The sequence below is a fragment of the Eumetopias jubatus genome, unplaced genomic scaffold (assembly GCF_037043125.1).
Source record: "Eumetopias jubatus isolate StellerSeaLion01/CBP00866 unplaced genomic scaffold, mEumJub1_p1.0 scaffold_7, whole genome shotgun sequence".
Classification (NCBI taxonomy): Eukaryota; Metazoa; Chordata; class Mammalia; order Carnivora; family Otariidae; genus Eumetopias; species Eumetopias jubatus.
In genome coordinates this window covers 106,607,402-106,626,655 of record NW_028274813.1, presented here as the reverse complement: position 1 = coordinate 106,626,655, position 19,254 = coordinate 106,607,402, and the positions used below count along the sequence as shown (strand labels likewise).

The 19,254-nt window shown below is 52.7% G+C and overlaps 1 protein-coding gene across 1 annotated transcript in view; it reads right to left on the bottom strand.

Moving 5' to 3' along the window:
* The window catches only part of SMAD6 (SMAD family member 6), a 74,285-nt gene extending 71,831 nt beyond the window's left edge, over positions 1-2,454 (bottom strand). Inside the window, exon 1 of the mRNA XM_028099930.2 lies at positions 654-2,454. Coding sequence (XP_027955731.1) covers positions 654-1,464 — 811 coding nt within the window. The 5' untranslated portion in view covers positions 1,465-2,454. The remainder of the gene's footprint in view (positions 1-653) is intronic.
* Between the last annotated feature and the right edge of the window lie 16,800 nt (positions 2,455-19,254).

Genomic DNA, 19,254 nt, shown 5'->3' with positions numbered 1-19,254 from the left:
TGGCTTCCTCACCTCCCCCACCTCTAGACCCTCAACTCTAGAAAAACTGGACACAGAACTGACAATGATGAGGTGGGCGGGGGCCCTGATATTTGACACCCAAGGGATGCCGGGAGCAATCAGGGCAAGAAGGTGGTCTCCACTTTGAGAGAGCTTTGCTCCAAACTATACAAAGGAACCAGTGTGACAATTTATGAACACTTTTGTCTCTAGACATGAATTGTCTACGCCCAATTTCACAACTTGTATCTACCTGGATATAGGAAAGTACAGCATAGGGATAAGCATAGGTACACAAATGCTACAGGCCTGGGCACAGACTGGGGGGAAAAGAGGCGGGGGACTGGACGACACTCGTGTTCGGCTTCTCCTAGGCCTGCCCTCCTCTTTCACCGTCTATGAAGTTGCAGCCTACACTGGTCCCTGAAGCTGCAGAGAAAACTCGAATGCATACCCTTGCAGGTTTGCCCGAGTCTTAAGAAGAAGGTGCCATTGGACACGTGTGCCCTGATACCCACTTCCCGGGCTGTCCTGCCTCCAGGGGCACCGGCGGGTGCAGCCGCAGCTCCGCCCGCCCGCGGTGCCCCGGACCGAAAGGCCTCGGAACGGGGCGGGGAGGGGAACCCCCAGCCCCCGCCGGCGCGCGCGCTCACCTGGCCCGCAGAGCCGGCTGAAGTGGTAGGGATTGCAGCACACGGTGGGACCGTCGGCGGCGGCGGCGAAGCTGTGGCAGCCGCACAGGGGCTTCAGCTCCACGGCGTGCTGCAGGTCGGGCCAGCGGAAGAGGCGGCCGAGCAGCAGCTGCGGCGGCGCGGGCTGGCCGCCCAGGCGGAGGTCGGCGCGCGGCACCAGCACGCAGCCGCCCGGCACGCCGCCGCGGGACTCCACCGCCTCCAGCAGCGTGTCTAGCGAGCGCTCCTTGAGCCGCTTCAGCAGCGAGTACGTGACCGTCTTGAGTTCCTGCTCGAGCAGCAGCAGCCGCGAGCGGGCTTCGCGACTCCGCCCGCCGCCCGCCGCCTCCAGGGCCGCCCCGGCCAGGGGGTCGCCGGCGTCCCGCGGCGCGCCCGCGGCGTCCCGCTCCGAGAAGAGACAGCAGGTCACCGTCTCGCAGTCACTTTCGGGCAGCCAGCCCGGGCCTCCCGGCCCCGCCACGTCCAGCGGGGAGCCCCCGGCGCCGGCCCCCGGCTCCGACATGGGCCTCGGGGGGCCCCCTGCGCGCCGACGCCTCCCCGCGCCCTGGGCGCCTCGCTGTCCCACCGCGTCCCGGGGCCGCCGCGGGGCTACCGGGCAGACTTCGGAGCGGCCGCAGCCTCCGCCTTCTCGTGCCCGCGGGGCCGGCTCAGCTCGGCTGCCCAAGCTCCCATCCTCGTCGTCGCCGCCGCCGCCGCCGCCTTCCTCCCGGTCGGGGACCACACGACTTCGCCAAAGTCGCCGCACCAGCCCCGAGCGTTTGGACCTGAACATACGATATCCTTTGGCGCCGGGGGTGGGAGGGAGGCGGTCTCCGGTTACCGGGGGTCCGTTCCCTCAGCGAGGCGCCGGCTGCGCGGGCCGCAGCCCCACATGAAGCTCCGCCGCCGGGCGCCGTGCAGATCGCGCACAGCCTGTCGTCGAAGGGGCGCCGCAGGGCTGCAACATGAGGGAGCTCGCCGGGCCGGGACGGCGGGGAACACGCGCGCGCCGAGCCGCAGTCCGCGCGGGGCCAGCGGCTACATGGACCCCGGCGGCCCGGCTACTCAGCAACTCCAGCCCCGGCGCCGGAGGGGGACTGCAGGCGGCGCCCCGCCAGAAAGACCCCGCATGGGCCGGCGAGCCTTCAAAAGTTGCGCGGCTGGTCCATGAGCACAAAGCGCTCGCGCCGAACCCCCCAGGTGTCGGGGCAGCCCTGCTTTTAAAACCCAAGCTCTTAACTACATGGGCTTTTCCTGCAGGATCCGAAAGGCAGGTTTGTTGATACCCTCAGCTTCCTCCTTACTCCCTGCAAAAAGAAAAAAAAAAAAAAAAGGAAAGAAAGAAAAAGAAACCCCAAACAAAACCAAAATCCTGGAATTGCATGCACGAAAAGCCAACTCCGTCTCAGGTCCCAGGCGCTAGATGCACTTGGAGCAAGTTTCTCCTGAACGCGGGTGTCAACACATGAGTGGAAACTGTAAAAATCCCAAAGAGCTGTTGGGAATCCTTAATTAAAAATGCAATCCACCGAGGCAGAGGTCGCAGCCCGCCCCACGCTGCGCTCGGACGCCCGGGGCGCCGCGGCTGCAGAGGTCGTCCCCCTCCCCCCTCCACAAAAAGTGCCTCCCGGTGGCCCCGCGGTCCCTGCGAGGTCTGGCGAGGCAGCGCCCGGCGGCTCTTTCTCTCGGCTCGGCTCCCTCGCTCGCTCCCCCGCTCGGCTCTCTCTCTTTTTTGTTCTCCTCAAACGCACACTGAGGGCCCCCGGAGGAGCGCCGCGGAGTCATTGGCTGCCTCCCATCATATGCCAGTCTAGACACTTTGGCGGCTCCGCGGCGCTGATTGTTGCGCAAACAAGGTTTCAAGTTTCTTAACTCTTAAAGGAGAACACGTCCCATTGCAGGGCCCGAGGCTCCGAGGGGCCGGCTCCCGGGGCGGGCCGAGCCCGGGCTCCCGCCCCACGCTCGCCCCGGCACTCCCGCCCCGAGCCTGACAGCGCCCACCGCCCGCTTTCTGGCCCGCGTTGCGCCGCGGGCACAGATACGAGCGAGCACACGCACACGCCCGCGCGCGCGCACACACACACACACACACACACACACACGCGAGTTACAAAAACCGCGGGTGAGCGGCGCGAGGGCTCGGTAGACCCACTGAGACTTGGATGCAAACGGGGCGCTTTGCCTCTCCCTGGCTTGTGCACAAACTTGCAAACACACATTGCACTTTAGAGTTGGTCCAAATCCCCATCCCAGGGAAGGCTAATAAAAATGGGTGTGCGTGTGTGCCTTCCCGGCTTGAGTCCCTTGAGAGCAGGGGGAGGCTTATTTGTTGGGGTGGCGGGATCTTCCGTGATGGCACCAGGTCTCCACACCCCCCCGCGCAGTCAGGGGTCGCTCTGCTGGGCCAAATGGGGGACGTGGGACGCTTGGCGCACAGGGGCTCCAGGCTTGCCAGAGGTAGGGAGTTGCAGGGGGTGGGGTAAAGGCGAGGAGTGTCTCCTCTCCAGCTCTTCACGGTCGCCACGGCCCTCCCTCGGAGCTAGGCGGACCGCCAGCCGTCCCGGGCCCCCTCGAGGCCGGGTGCTTCCTCTTCCCCTTTCCCCAACTGATTCTCTGCACCACCGAGGGGGATGTGGATAGGGGTCGTGCTTTCCCCCGCTACGTTTCCCCAAGGAAATGCGGGTGGGTTGGGGGCAGGGTCCCGCCCCAGCGGGCCGGGGGCTGACTGGAGGGGCGCGGCGGCAGCAGCGGGCCGCCCGGTGCAGGAAGGGTTAAGGCCGCTCCTGCCGCTGGAGCCGGCGCGGCGGGGTACCTCCTCGGGCGCGCTCGCTCGTCCGAGGGTGGCAAAAGTTCAAGCTTGTAAAGTCAGGATTGGTCCCGCGCGGAGGGAAAAAAGGCCTGGTCCCCCCCTCCCCCCCCGGGCCCGGCGCCGATTGGTCCGGCCGTGGGGCGGGCACCGCCCTCTCCCGGGCGCGCGGCGGCCCCGCCCCCGAACGACGCCCCGCCCCTTTCCGGGCAGGAGTCCGGCCCCGCACTGAATGAAAGAAATTCCGCTACTCTCATTGGCCCGGGGCTGGGCGCCATTCCCCCGCGGGGGCCGCGGGGGCGCTGGCGCGCGGGTCTCCCCCGGGGGTGCCCACGTGTGGGGCTGGCCCTTTGAGTGTGCGGCCCTGAGAGTACCCCGGGGCCCCGAGTCTGCGTGATTGCTGGGGGAAGGGCGGTATATTCAGAAAGGACTCAGAACCATTTGCTGAGCTTTTACCTGGAGCCAGGTACTGTTCGCGCTGCGCTCTCCCGGACAAGTGGTTGTTCGCTCTAAAGGAGCTTCCTCACCCCCATCCCCTGCTGCTTTGGCCAAATCAAAATAGCTGCCACCTTCTTGTTTGAAAAATGGGGATGACGATGCCTGCCCTGCGTTCTTCACAGGACCGTGAAGATCCTAGGAGATAGTGCATTTTAAGCGCACAAATCCAAGTGAACAGCAAGATGAATTTTCGCAGGTGAATACAACACTTGTGTAACCAACACCCAGAAGCCCCTCTCGTGGTCCCTTTCAGTCATTTCTCTCCCCTGGGCGGGGGGGGGGGGGGGGCGGAATACAAAGAGAAACTCAATGCAATGTATTTTCTTTTATCAGGGTAGTTGCTGGTTTGGCTGTGGATTGCAGTAACAATAGTTCGTGCTTAAGGACTCCTACTATGGGCAAGACAGTGTTTCAAGCATCATAAGGATTCAGTCACTGAATTCCCTCAACAACCTTGATAGGTTCTATTACTATTTCCATTTTACAGATGAGGAAACCTAGGCGCAGGAACCTGCCATTTAATTTGCCACTGACATAAAGATAGTGTTGAGAGTGCATAAACCAGTATGTATGCTCACCCTCAACAGCTAGAAAGTGGTGTGGGGGTCTTTGTTGCCAGAGCACACCCTTCCAGGGCAGTGACTTTCAAAATGTGGTCCATTGGACCTGCTGAATCAAAGTATGATGGGGTGAGGCCCCAAAGGCCACTTTACACTTTGGGGGTAGATATGGTTGTTACCACTATTTTACAGAAAAGGACACTGAGGCACAGAGGCTTTAAACGTGCACAAGCTTTTAGATAGTTGCAGAGGGGAGATTTGAACCCAACCAAGTGGGGGGGGGGCGTTTTGCAGGTATGTGGGAAGCAATGGTAATGGGGCAGCAGGCTGGAGGTGGGTTACCTTCCTAGGGAGAGCTACCTTCTTCTCTGGGCAATAACTCAAAGAGCTTCTGCTCTTGCTCATGCAGAGCTGTGACAGTAGAGGTGGGGTGCCATTAGGTGCCTGCTGTATGCCAAATGAGGAGGACTGAAACCAGAGTCTGGTAGTCCTGAGTTCAGTACATACCTTCCTTAAACCTCCCTTGGCTTTATGAGCCTGTGGGTCTTCGTCTGTAAAATGGGAATAGGAATCATGTTTGAGGCTGTTACCAAAATTAAATGAGGACCCAGAGTCATGCCTCATTACAGGAAGATGCCTCTTAGTGGAGATAGTATCAGGAAGGGTAGGGCCGTGACAGCTCCATTGTCCTTGGATTCCCAGGGCCCATCCGGCCTAGCACCCACCTGCAATGCCACCACTAGAGGGTGTGTGAGAGGCCAGCAGGGCAGGGCCTATGAGCTAAGGCCTTAAGGGCACCCTCCTAGATGGCCCTGTGCAAAACAAGCTCCAGTTCCCTGGGGATGTAGGAGAGGAGGAAAGTGGGGTCCCAGCTGCTGCTCCTCAGGTCTCTGCAGCCACATTTCTCACAAAGCAACTCACAACGCATCCTAACCCCTCAGCATCAAATCTGACCCCCCATTATTCCAGTATTCTCCCAAAGCACCCCGTGCTTTCTCTTTACAATGCTTCTCACCATTCATAACCACACAATTCCATGTCCATTCTCCTCTGCTTCTGGAATGTAAGCTCCATGTGGGGAAAGATGGTGACGCTATGAGGCGCCAGCCACCCACAGCAGCACTGAGGGAGTGGAGTCAGACTCAGGCCGTTTGAGACCACCCTGTGCCATCAAGGAAGGTCATTCACACAAGACAGTACCTTGCCCCATTCCTTCTCTCCAGTGCCTAGCCCAACGCCTGTCACATAGTAGGCACTCATTAAGAATCTGTGAGGTGGTTGAATTCAAATCTCTCACTTCACCAAGCTTCGTGCTCATCATCATCCTGTACCAAACATTTATATGCACTATCTCATCAAATCCCCCCCAAAAAATGACACAGTGAAGAAGTTATCATTCTTACTAGACCTGTTTTGTAGAGAAGGAAGCAGAGAGCTTTAGTAATTTGTCTCTGGTCACACAGCCCATAGGTGGCAGATTTGGGACTTGAACGCAAGCCTCCTTGAGGTGAGTGTTCATCTTCTTAATGCCTGGTCCTGGAAAAGAAAATGTGGTCCTTTGCCCTTGGGAAGTTTCCGTGTTAGCTGGGAAGACACAAGGCATGAAACAGCGGAAATCATGTAAGGCAGCACTTTCTTCTTGGTGGTGGGAAGAGGCGAGCTCCAGGGGCTACTGCTTAAAGGGCTAGGGATCCTACAGTAAACAAAACACAAAATTCCTAAGCTCAAGGAGTCTAGTGGGAGGACAGACCATAAACAAAACTATCAGGTATATGGTGTTTTGGAAGGTAAAGGTGCCAAGGTTAAAAATAAGGCAGAGAAGAGGAGAGAGGAATGCCAGGAGAGGGTAGGTGTGGTTCAGAGAAAGTGCTCAGGAAACGCTTCCCTGGGAAGGTGACATTTGAACAAAGTCCTGACTGGGGGGTTGGGGGGGACCACTATGGCGAAACAATGCTCTAGGCACAGAGAACAGCAAGTACAAGGTTCCGAAGGTGGGAATGTGCCTGGTGTGTTCCAGGGTCATCAGAGAGGTGAGAATAGGTGAGAAATACTGAGGGACAGATTGAAGGGTCCCACAGGCCATTGGGGGGGTCTTTGGCTAGTTCTCTGAGCAAGTAGGGCACCCCTAGAGGTTCTGAGAAGGGGAGCCTCGTGTTCTGCCTTGTTTTAGCTGACTCCCCCTAGTGGCCGTGTGGAGACCAGACTGCAGGGGGATAGAGCTGGGAGCAGGGACCTGGTGGGAGGTTGTCCCTGTGGTCCAGGAGAGACCACGCTGGCTTGGGGACAGGCAGTTGGATCCTGGACATATTTGAAGATAGAACCAGCATGATTTGCTGTTACAGATCTGAGTGTGAAAGAACATCTCAACAGTGAACACATGTTATTGACGCTTATTTGCTTAATTTTTAAAATCAATTCACTCTTACTCCGCCTTGTCATAAGCAGTAATATCCATGGAGTCACAAATGTGTTAGTTATATTTATCCCTTTAAAGTAAATACATAAAATATGTTTGCGCATCACCTAAAATTAGCCCAGGGACCACCTGGATACATGCAATGCTGAGGATACCGATTTAACCAATTGCTAATCTCACCCACTTTCAGGCTTTTTTGCTTGTTTATTTGCTTGCTTTTTTTACTCCTTTCTCACAGAAAGGATGATTTTTTTTCCTGTCTATAATTAGGGGACCCATTACCATAGCCCCTATGCTTTGAATGCTGGTTTTACTCTGGCCACACCAAGCAACCTCTGCCTGGGCAGTACAGAGTGGTGGTTCTTCACCATTACTTTGTCAAACCCAGCAGACCTGGGTTCAAATCCTGTTCAGCCACCTCTAAGCTGTGTGGCCTTGGGCAACTTCCTCCACCTCCTAGGATAACCCTTCCAACCAGGTGCCATGCTCATGCCCAGGTGATAGATTCCAGATGGGGAGCTTGAGACATAAATGGTAATAAAAATATTGGGAGACTGTTTTAAAGATTAAAATGCTTAGCACAGTGTCTGGCACCTAATAAATGCTCAGTAAATGATAGTAGCTGTGATTAGTGAAATGAGCATGGAGTCAGTCTTTACCACGGTAACCCTGGGTAAACAGGGTTATTAAAACTAGCCTCTGGGAGACTCAGTTTCCTCATCTGTAAAGTGGACCTACCTGCCCGAGGTGGGAGTGAGAGGAGTTAAGTTCTTCCACACTGTAGGACTCAGCAGCCCATCGTGAGAAGTGACCTGGAGAAGGAAGGCCAGCTGTGTAAGGGAACGGGGAGAATTGTGCCTTTCCAGTGCTAGGGAGCACACCCTTTGGGCTGCACCTAATACTCCACTCTCTAAGCAGCCTTTCACCAGTGCACAGCAGAAGGGGGCAGGGATGGGGGTGCCTGGGGAGAGCACCTAGTACCAAGTGAGGAGGGTTACTTACCCAAGATCACAGGGCCAACTGCAGGGAACCAGGAATCCAGCCAAGGTTTTTCTGATTCCCAGGGTTCCTTGCCCCTCTTCCCAGTACACACGGCGTCTCAACCCAAGTGCACAGCGGATATGGTACAGGAAGTAGGAGGGCAGGCTCTGGGGTCAGACTGCATGGGTTCTAATTCTGGTTCTGCCCCTTACAGAGTAGCCTTGGTCCCGTTGCCGATGCTTGCTGAATTTCATCTCCCCCTCCGTAATAACCTGTACCTACGTCATAGAGGCCATTGTGAGTATTGACTGAGATTATTGCGCATTTAGAGCTGCTACCCTCAGCTCCGTGTGGATGACACGGGAGAGAGGGCTACACCTTGCCCATTATCAACTTTCAGAAATACAGAATGAATGAATGAATGAATGAATGAGTGAGTGAAGTGCTGCAAATCTCATGATCAGTAAGAGGGCTGGAGGCAGTTGCACAGAGGTCAGAGTGAGGGCTGTGGATTTCCCGCGGGGCAGCTGGGTTACCCCCACCCGTTGGTAATCCACATCCTTCTTGGGTTGGGCGACTCGGTGGGCTTCTTGAAGTCAAAGAGTTCATTTGACCAGGAGATGTTCGAGAAGGGACATCTGGGTGGCTCAGTCAGTTAGTGTCTGACTCTCCATCTCAGCTCAGATCTTGATCTCAGAGTCGTGAGTTCAAGGCCCACGTTGGGCTCCGTGCTGGGTATGGAGCCTACTTACAAAAAAAAGTTGGAGAAATTTATTTTTATATTGTAATGTATTCCACATTTAATATTAAAGCTAACCCAGATATATCAAGGAATAGAATGCAAGATTCCCATGAGCTTTTGACAGAGAAGGAAGACTTCCAAAGAATGGCACCATCATCAGGATCAGACCACCGCCCCAGACCTGACCCCGAGCCTCCTGGATGAGGCTCACTCCCTCAGCCTTCAGGGCAATACAGGGACCCTCACTGAAGAGATAACGCCCAGGAACATGGCTCATTTTATACTTCAACAGGTTTCTACTGAGCACTTGCTAGAGGCCAAAGGCATTTTGTGACAATACATATAGTTATGTAATATCCCTCGGGGTCTGGGAATTTATTCAAAGACATGACTGCGTTCAGCCATTCCTCTACACCACCATGGCCATGGAGAGCCACTCAGGTGCCACCTCATATCCCCTTCCCACCACATGGACCCTAAACAAGAGAGGGCCTGCTCCTCGGAACGCCCCACACTTCCCCTGTGTCCTCCGTGACATCCAGTCTCTTCACACATGCTGATCCTTCTGCTGGAATGCCCTTCCTTCTTTTCCTCTGAACAAACATTTCCTCTCTCTCTCTCCCCAGTGAGAGGCCCAAGACTATTTTCCTTGCACCGTCCTGGCATTTTGACATCCCTCCTTCCCGGGGCTGGGAATGATTTGTCTGCATCTGAGAGCCCCTCAAGAGCTCAGCCTGAGTGTTCCTCATCTCTCTACCCCTCGCCTAGCACCCAGGAGGTGCTAGAAATGGGGGGAGTGGGGATTTAATTTTTGATCGATACGGCCAAATAGGCCTCCTCATAGAAGCTGTCCCGACTTCCCCTCCCTGTAGCAATGCCTATAGCTGTTGACGCTGGGGCTCTACTTTCTACAGATAGCCTGCAGATGTGCTTGCTCATGACTGAACTGATTTATGCATACAGTTACGTCTGCATCACTTAAAGAGCGGGGAGTCATGCTCTATCACATCGCTTTATAAGAAAGCTATTGTGAACAACCTTAACTTTATCAGTAGAGGATCTAGTTAAATAAATGATGGCATATCATCCTTCTGTTAAAAAGAGGCAGCCTTCAGGATGAAAAGATCAGAATACCAGATGACCAACAACAATGCGGGCAGGATGCTACAGTTTGCGTAATTTTTTTAAAGTATCGTGTGCATATGCATACAATGTCTTTGGGAGGACGCAGGACAAGCTGATCAAGGCGGTTGTCTGTGGGGTTGGAGAGGTTGGCTGCGGTTGGAAGCCAGGTGAGACGGAGGTTATTTTTCAGCCCATGACTGTTTGGTTGTTTTGTTTGCTTGCTCACTTGTTTTAAGTCATTCTATTAAATAGATGTTGCTTACACATGGTACAAAATCTAAACAAGACCAAAGGTTCAGTCCAAAAGAAGCCTCCCTCTCTTTCCTGCCTCCAGCCCTCCTGGTTTGCCCTCTTTGGTACCTTCTGGAATCTTTGCACTGTGGACAGAATTACCCACTCAAAAATAATTAAGTCCAGGGCGCCTGGGTGGCTCAGATGGTTAAGCGTCTGCCTTCGGCTCAGGTCGTGATCCCAGGGTCTTGGGATCGAGTCCCGCATCGGGCTCCCTGCTCAGCGGGGAGTCTGCTTCTCCCTCTGCTTCTCTCTCTCTCTCTCTCTCTCCCCCTCTCTCTCCCTCTGTCTCTCATGAATAAATAAATAAAATCTTAAAAAAAATAATTAAATCCAGTATATTTTTTAAAACAACTGAATTGGGGCTCCTGGGTGGTGTATTCAGTTAAGTGTCCGGCTCTTGGTTTCAGCTCAGGTCGTGATCTCAGGGTTCTGGGATCAAGCCCCTCGTCGGGTTCTGCACTCAGTGTGGAGTCTGCCTGAATTTCTCTCTCTCCCTCTTCTTCTGTCCCTCTCCCCCCTCACCACCCTGCTCTGGTGCTCCTGCTCTGTCTTTCTCTAAAACAAACAGTCTATCTTAAAAACCTGAATTATGAATATAGTAAACATTAGTTGAAGAAAGGAATAAATCAACAAAAGAATAGTGGTTGAAGAATTAAATACATGTGGGGCGCCTGGGTGGTTCAGTTGGTTAAGCATCTGCCTTCGACTCAGGTCATGATCCCGAGGTCCTGGGATCGAGCCCCACATCGGGCTCCCTGCTCCGCGGGAAGCCTGCTTCTCCCTCTCCCACTCCCCCTGCTTGTGTTCCCTCTCTCACTGTCTCTCTCTCTCTGTCAGATAAAATCTTAAAAAAAAAAAAATTAAATACATGAAACAACTCTATCCAAAGAGGGCCGGGCCCAGTGACAGAAAAAATGATAAACACAAGAAGAGATCCAAGTAAGACTTGACCACCGTTGGAGAGTGCATCCTGTCTCGTCCTTGGTTTCCCATATGTACGTCTTCTCTTCCTAGGCCAACCAGGACACGCCTGATGCTCTCGTTTCCTCCCCAGGGCTAGGCGCCCAGCAGGTGTGTGATAAACATTTCTGGCCTCTGTCCCCACGAGCACCAGCTGTGCTCTGTCGGGGAAGGGGCTAAGGGATGCAGTAGCCAGAGCCTGCCTTCCGAGCCCAGGACTGTGTGCAGGGCTGCGCTGTGACTTCCGTGGGCCCTGGACACTTCCATTTTCATGGCCCCTTCTTCCATTTAAAAAAAAAAGGAAGTATATTTTACAAGTGTATTGGTATAAAGACAAATATAGATTCGTTGTGATATATTTATTATTGTCATTTTTTTTCTTCTGCTTTCAGACAAAAATCAAAATGAAAACATTTCATCAGTCCTCAGAAATTATCATGGGGCCCTAGGCCCTATGTCTGCTGTGCCTAAAGGATAAAGTTGGCCTTGGGCCTGTGCCCTGGGCATGGCTGGTGGTCAAGAAGCAGACTCTGGTTCCAGGGGCAGCCGGGCCCTATCCCAGCTCCCGCCTCACACACTGGGGCTCTGAAGGCAATCCCTAGGGTTTCCTGGGTTCAGTGTCCCCCCTGCTAACATGCAGTGCCGCCATGATGATCAGGTGCTTGATAATCACCCAATATTACTGATTGATCTCTCCCCAGGATGGAGGGAGACCTCTGCAGGTGGATGTCAAGGATACCAACCACAGTCAGATAAAGACAGCTTAAATTTCCAAGTCGGGCCTCTCTGCTTTGGGGTTCTAGGCATTGACTATGCATTAGAATCACCTGGGAGCTTTAGAAACTACTAAAGCCTGGTCCCCACCCCAGAGCCATTAAATCAAAATATCTGAAGTGGGGCCAGGGCTTGTTTTTTTGTTTCGAGCTTCCCCCGGGGATTCTAACAGGGGGCAGGGCTGAGCATCGAGTGGCGATTCCTGTGGATAGAAGGAGTGAGCAGGAGAATGCTCCGTCTTGTCCAGTAGATGACTTCTCACCCCGACAGTGTCCAAGACCATGAAGGCTCAGTGGCTGCTGGAGGCAGTGGGGCAAACATCACTTTTCTTAAAGACATCTTGAGCATCTTCAGACTGCAGCCAGCCTAGACTCCCCCCATGGGTGCCCCTTCCGGCCCGGAACTTTGCTGGACAGACACACTGACAGCAAAGGACCAGAGCATGCCTCCCGCCTAACAGGAGGGGAATAGCTAAGACCGAAGGACTTTCCCAGCAAGAACCGAGTGGTTTTCCCCAAGGGTGGGCTGTGGGCTGGTTTTCCCCAAGGGTGGGCTGTGGGCTCCCTCCACCTGAAGATCTGGCACAGTCACCCTGCCCTCCTGGGCCACTGAATCAGCATCTCTGGGTTAGGTCAGAAGCTGCATCTTTTACAAGCTCCGAAGGGGATGCCCATGCACAGGAACATTTTTTTTTTTTAAAGATTTTATTTATTTATTTGAGAGAGAGAATGAGAGACAGAGAGCATGAGAGGGAAGAGGGTCAGAGGGAGAAGCAGACTCCCCGCTGAGCAGGGAGCCCGATGCGGGACTCGATCCCGGGACTCCAGGATCATGACCTGAGCTGAAGGCAGTCGCTTAACCAACTGAGCCACCCAGGCGCCCCCACAGGAACATTTTTAAGTTAGTTCTACATCTTGTTGTGGGAGGGGGTCACGTTGTATACACATCTGTAAAACATCATCAAGATTGATGCTTAAGGTGCACCTAACAAAAATAGAACAAAAACTGGAGCGCCTGGGTGGCTCAGTCGGTTAAGCATCCAACTCTTGGTTTTTGGCTCAGGTCATGAGCCCGAGGTCGTGAGATCGAGCCCCATGTCAGGCTCCCCACTCAGCAGGGAGTCTGCTTGAGATTCTCTCCCTCTCTCTCTCTAATAAATAAAATCATAAATAAATAAATAAAAATCGTAAATAAATAAAACAAAACCAAAAAAGAACCAGCCTACCATGTGTCTGGAGCTTTGGAAGGGGAATCAGGGGAAGCTGCCTGGAGGAGGAGTTCTTTGTGCTAAGCCTAGACATGGAGAGGAGCAAGGAACAGCACAGAGGGAGTTGGGAGGCCTATGGGGAAGGGACTTGTAGCCATAGAAGCGGGGACGGCAGGTAGGAATGGAGACAGGGTTGGTTCTGGGGCCTAGGCAGGCAGCAGCCTCACCCCCACTCAGGGACAGGGTGTCCTCAGAGGCCCACAGGCTACTATGGTCAGCACAGGTAGCCCATGTAAACTCGCAACTTGCTTCCAAGTGCACCCAGGTCATTCTCCCCAACAAGACGGCATTGTGTGAGGTTCCAATGCAGGGCAAGAAAAACAGAGAGCCCAATTGTCCCTGTCATAATGGGTATATAATTTATAATAATGTCAGCTATTAAAGGATTTTTAGTAATTAACTGACAGTGGTGTGCTATTTCACTGCATTTTTGCCTGCCATAATGATCTTGAACTTTGCAAGACGGTTTTGAACTTGCTCAAAATAAGCCCCAAATACAAAGAAGGGCGACATCATTCCAAATGAGGGGTAAGAGGGGTGGGACCAAATGGGGCTGTTCTTCTCTCAGGGAGAGGGGTGAGCTGTGTCGAACCAGGGAGATCTGAGGCCCACTGTCTTCCCAGTTAGCTGCACAACCAGTAAAATGCCGGCCAGGCCAGAGTGGGGAGTAAACAGCAAGTCAGCTCTTTCTTAATAGTGTGTCAAGTTGTATTTTTTTCAATATACCCTGTTTGCATGATACACAGCTAGGACTATTTTTCTCTTCCCCCAAGAAATATACTTCCACTCTCATTTTTCTTGAAACACATGTCTCTGTTGGTATATCTTTTACTCTTTTGATTTTTAACAGAGACATAGGAAATATTTCTTTTTCCTATTAATTCCACTGAGAAAGATAAAGCCAGCATGAGCCCAATGATAAATAATAACTGACACAGGGGTGGGGGGGGCGCATTAGGGAGTGGTGGGGTCTGTGGCAAATTGGAGAACCCAGTGTAAGCAAAGCATCTGCTATTCTGGTCCAGACAATCAGGACTGCGAACCCCTGGCAGAGATTCGTAGGTGCCTTTGGCAACCTCAGTTTTCCCTCTTTCTCTTTAATAGTAGAAAAAGGATTTATTTTCAGCTGGGCAAATTTTATCCTGGGGCAAAAAGACTACCTTGGCCTGAGCAGTCACATGACTATCTCCATCCTCCCTTGCACTTGGTATAGCCAGATGACTATTTCTGGCAGATAACATGTGAGTAGAAGTTTTGTGCAGGGATTCTGGAAAGGCAGTAGAAAGAGAGCCAACTCTGCTGGGAAGCACCCTTGTTTGCCTTTAACCTTTCCTTCTCTGGCCTGGAGTCTGAATGTGCTGGCTTGAGCCCTAGAAGCCATGATGGGGCATGAAGCAATCTTTGCAAGTGGGAGCTATACACTGTAGACAACAGAGCAGAGAGAAAAACGAGCCTAAGCCCCTAATAATTAAACCCACAGCCCCAGTCCCGGGCTGCCTATTTATCTCCAGCCTTCTTTCATGGAAGAAATGTCTATCTTCCTTAGGCTTCTGTTGTTTTGAGTTTTTCTGTTATAATCCACCCAACTTAATCCTAATTAATACAACTGGACCCACTATTACCAAAGAGTCCAATTTTTCAAAGTGAGCCATGATTATACAGATTTGTATAGGACCTATCTTGATGTCACATAGGTTGGAAACCTTATAAAAAATATTTAAAATACCAAACAGGCCAAACAAGCCATGCCTGAGCTGCATTCAGCCCAAGCGCCCCTCTGAGCTAGCCCATTAATGGTGGGGGTCCGGACTGCTGACAAACTGCCAGTCCTCTTTACTGGGAACAGAGGATTGTGCTTCTCCACTGACTTGACTCAAGTGTGGCCATGTGACTTGCTTTGGCCCATGAAATAGGAGCAGATGTGATGTGAAACACTTCTGGGCCAGTGACTGAAGAGCCAGTGTGGGGTCTCCCATGTTCTGCGCACCCTGCTGCTGTCAATAGAGAGGCGTGTCCCCATGCAGCTTCCTTCAGCTCAATCTTCGAGGGACTTTGAATAACCCACCATGTAGTGCATAAACAAGAAACCAACACGGTTGTCATAAAGCCACTGGGATTCAGGGGCTTTTGTTACCACTGCATTACCTAGCCTCTCCTGACTGATCTGCCATCTGTGCCCTGGGTATCGATCCTGAGTGGGGCAGGAGGGAGGCATTAGGGAGTGATGGAGTCTGTGGCAAACTGGAGAGCCCAGTGTAGGCAAAGCACTTGCTATTCTGGTCCAGACAATTAGGACTGCAAATCCCTGGCAGAGACTCATGGGTGCCTATGGCAATCTCAGTTCTCCCTCTTTCTCTTGAATAGCAGAACGAGGATTTATTTTCAGCTGGGCAAAGTTTACCTGGGGAATTTTACAAAGCACTCCATCAGTCTTTCTCCCTGTGGTGAAATTTCCCTGTCTCTCTAGCCCTCTCATTCTTATTTTTTTCCCATTTATTCTTTCATTCATTCATACATTCATACATCAAACACATGGAGGGGGGGCCTTTTGTGCAGTCAACTCACTGGGTTTTCTCTTGCCAATATCCCTTTGGGCCCTTCCCAGCCTCCCTCACATCCAACCCAGCAGTGGAAAGGAACAGGGAGAGAGGGGGAGGAAGTCTTTAGAGGGTAGCCTCTCAAGTCTAGGATTCATGTCAGGGTTGACTGTTTTTTTCTTCTTCCATCTGATTCAACCCTTACCACCTCCAGTGAGAAAACCAAGGCTCAGAGATGTTAACTAATTTGCCCAAAGTCACACAGTTAGAAAGCAGTAGACTCAGACTCGAAGCTGGTTATGACGACCTGCAAGGCCTATGCCCCCCGCCACTCTAGCCCATCTGTAGTAGCTATGGGGCAGCTCCGCAAAAAGCCCATTGCCCACTTCTGACTCTTTCGTCACAGACTGAAAAAGCCTTTGCAATTCTGCATTGAATCTGCTGCAGTGGGTGCAAACCCAGAGTCAGCAGAGGGAAACAGGGGGGCTTGGCCTGCAGGCTGCAGGAGGCCGAAGGGCTTGCACATGGGCCTGGAGATGGTGGGGGGCAGCTCTGTCCTTTAGGAAGCTTTGAGCTGCAAATAACGGGAAATACAACTCAAAGTGGTTCTAATGATAAGAACTTTTATTATTTCATAAAATAAAGAAGAACCTCGGGTTCTCAGAGCAGTTCCACAAGGTCATCAAGGATTTGGTTCTTTCCATCTCTTTGCTTTTCCATCCTCAGTGGGTTGGTTTTGACTGCGGCTGGCTCCCCCCTCGTGGCAAGATAGCCGTTGCAGCTCCAGCCATCACAGCAGATACAATGAACAGCTCTCCCGCAGTCTCCTTCCTAAAAGTCAAGACCCTTTCCCCAGAAACTCCTAGCAGATATCCCGTCAAATCTCCTTTGCTAGATCAGGGTCACCGATTGACTTAAGCTACAGGAGTTTCATCTGTTAGGTGGCCAGGTACCTTCTGCTCACCCCTCCCCCACTCGGCCCCCTCTGTGTCCTGGGAGGCTGGTGTGCAGGGACCACATCAACACACAACCTTGCCCTCGGCCTTCAGGTTGGGCTTGGCCAACGGGGGACACCAGAAAGTGCTCGCAGGCAGGAAGAAGGAGTGGTCAGGGTGCTCATTCCCCTGTGTCCTCCTTGCTGGGTGGTCATGGGTCATCTGCCTCTTCTACCAAAGACCACGGCTCCTGTAAGGCACCCCTCTCCACACACACTCTCTCCTGGTTCTGGTTCCTGCTCCTGTCCTCAGGGGCTTCTCCATCCCAGGGGGTGATAATAGCTGCCCCCCATTGCTAGCCCAAACCCCTCACACCCCCTTGTAATTAGGCCTTTCTCCACTTCTCTCAGTTGCCCATCTGAAGGTGCATTCTCTACTCTTCCCGAGACCTGACTACACTAGGCAGGGGATCAAGCTCCCTTTGAGGCCTTGACTCACCGTCTCCTGAGCCTCTTCCCAGAGGTCTCTTTAGCACTGAACCCTCAGTCCATCCCGGTAGCTGGCATCTCCCTATCCCCCATGCTGACTTCCCCGTCTTTGTCAACAGTACCACCAACCATTCAGGCTCCCAGGATCAAAACCTGGGTGTTGACTTCCACTCTCCCGTTGCCCTGTCCCCAACCCAATCCGGAACAGTCTTCATTGATCCCGCCTCTACTGGTCTCTCCCATTCCTCACATTTTCCCAATTTCAGGCCTCCATCACGGCTCATCTGCCTCCTGACAACAGCCTCCTAAGTGATCTCCCTGCCTCCGAGGCAGGCCACTACCACAAGAAACTTCCTCAGTCACAGCTCTGACCATGATTGTGTTCTCCCGCTCCAAACCTGCCCCTTCTGCCTGCTAATTAAACTCCAAATGCCTTAACCTGGCCACAAAGCCCTACGCATTTAGGCCCCTGCACAGCTTCCCAGCCCCCATTTCCTACTGCAGGCATGACCCCCCTGGTTACACAGGTTATATCAGTCAGCCGCTGCTGGGTACAAAGTCATCTCAAGGCTCAGTCACTTAAAACGACAATGCACATTATTGCTACCAATTCCAAGGTCAGCGGGAACTTCTGCTGCCCTGGGCCAGGCACAGCAGATCCTGGCTTGGCCCACTCATGCATCTGCAAGCAACTGACAGGTTGGCTAAGGGCTTGCTGGTCTAGGACGACCTCACGCCCATGTCTAGTGGTTGTCTGGGTGAAAGGAAGTGACTGGGCCACATGTCACTCATCACCCAGCAAACCAGTCTGGTGGGGATACTAGTTATCTATAGCTGCATAACAAATTACACAGCTAAAAACAACAAACTGGTATTTTCTCACAGTCCCTTGGGGTCAGAAAGCCTAGTGCCACTTCGCTGGGTTTCTGTGGCTCAAGGACTGTCACAAGGCCAAAGTCAAGGTATCAACTAGGGCTTCTGCCATCTCAACGCTCCAGGGGTGGACCTATTTTTCAGCTCGCTCGTGTGGATTTGGGTAGGTCTCAGGTCCTGGCTAGCTGTTGGCCAGAGGCTTCATTTTCTTGCCAGATGGGGTCCTCCATAGGCAAGTCCAGCACAGCAGCTGGATTCCCTCAAAGGGAGCCAGCAAGAGAACAAGAAAGGGAAAGCAAGATGGAAGTCAGGCAGTCCTTTTGCCAGCTAATCTCAGAAATGCCAACTCATCTCTTTTGCTGCATTCTATCCATTAGAAGGGAGGCACTAGATCCAGCCAGCACTCGATGGGAGCAGATTACACAGGACATTCATCATCTCAGGAGGTGGGGATTACTGGGAGCCATTTTAGAGGCTGCCTGTCATACCTGAGCTTGGTCGTAGACTGGTGGCAGTGTTTCAAAACCACAAGAGTGCCGAAGTGTGTAAGACCTCTCGTGGCCCAGGCTCAGAACGTGTATGTGTTTGGCCAAAGCAAGCCACAGGGCCAAGTGCAGATTCAAGACATGGGGGAGACAGACTCCATCTCTTGTCGAGGAGAGCTGCCTAGTTACATTGCAAAGGGGATACGGACAAGGATGGAGAACTGTGTTCATTTTTGCAAAGAACCAAACAGGCTTTCCCACCAGTCCTCAAAAATGCTTTGTGCTTTCTAGCCTAAAGCCGTTGGGTACAGTTTCTTCTCAGACATCTGAGCCCCGCCTCTGCCTGTTATCATCCTGCCAGTCTTCAAGGACCAACTTATACCCTGTATTAGTTTCCTTTTGCTGCTATAACAAATGACCACAAACTTAGTGGCTTTAAACAACTCAGATTTTATTACTTTACAGTTCCGGGAGTCTGAAGTCCAAAATGGGTGTCACTGAGCTAAAATCAGAGAACTGTAGGACTATAAACCTTTCTAGGGGCTCAAGGGAGCTTTTCCAGCTTCTAGAGGCAGCCCACATTCCTTGGCTCATGTCCCCTTCCCTCATCTTTGGCACCAAGAATGGCTGGTGGAGTCTTTCTCCTCATATCACTCTGACACAAGTTCTCTCTCCCTCTCTCCTTCCACTCATAAGGACCCTTGTGATCACAGTGAGTCCCCAATGACAAGCCAGGATAATCTCCCCATCTCGAGGTCAGCTGACTAGTAACCTCAAGTCCACCAGCAAGCACAGTTCCCCTTTCCATGTAACCTACATATTCGCAGGTTCTAGGTACTACA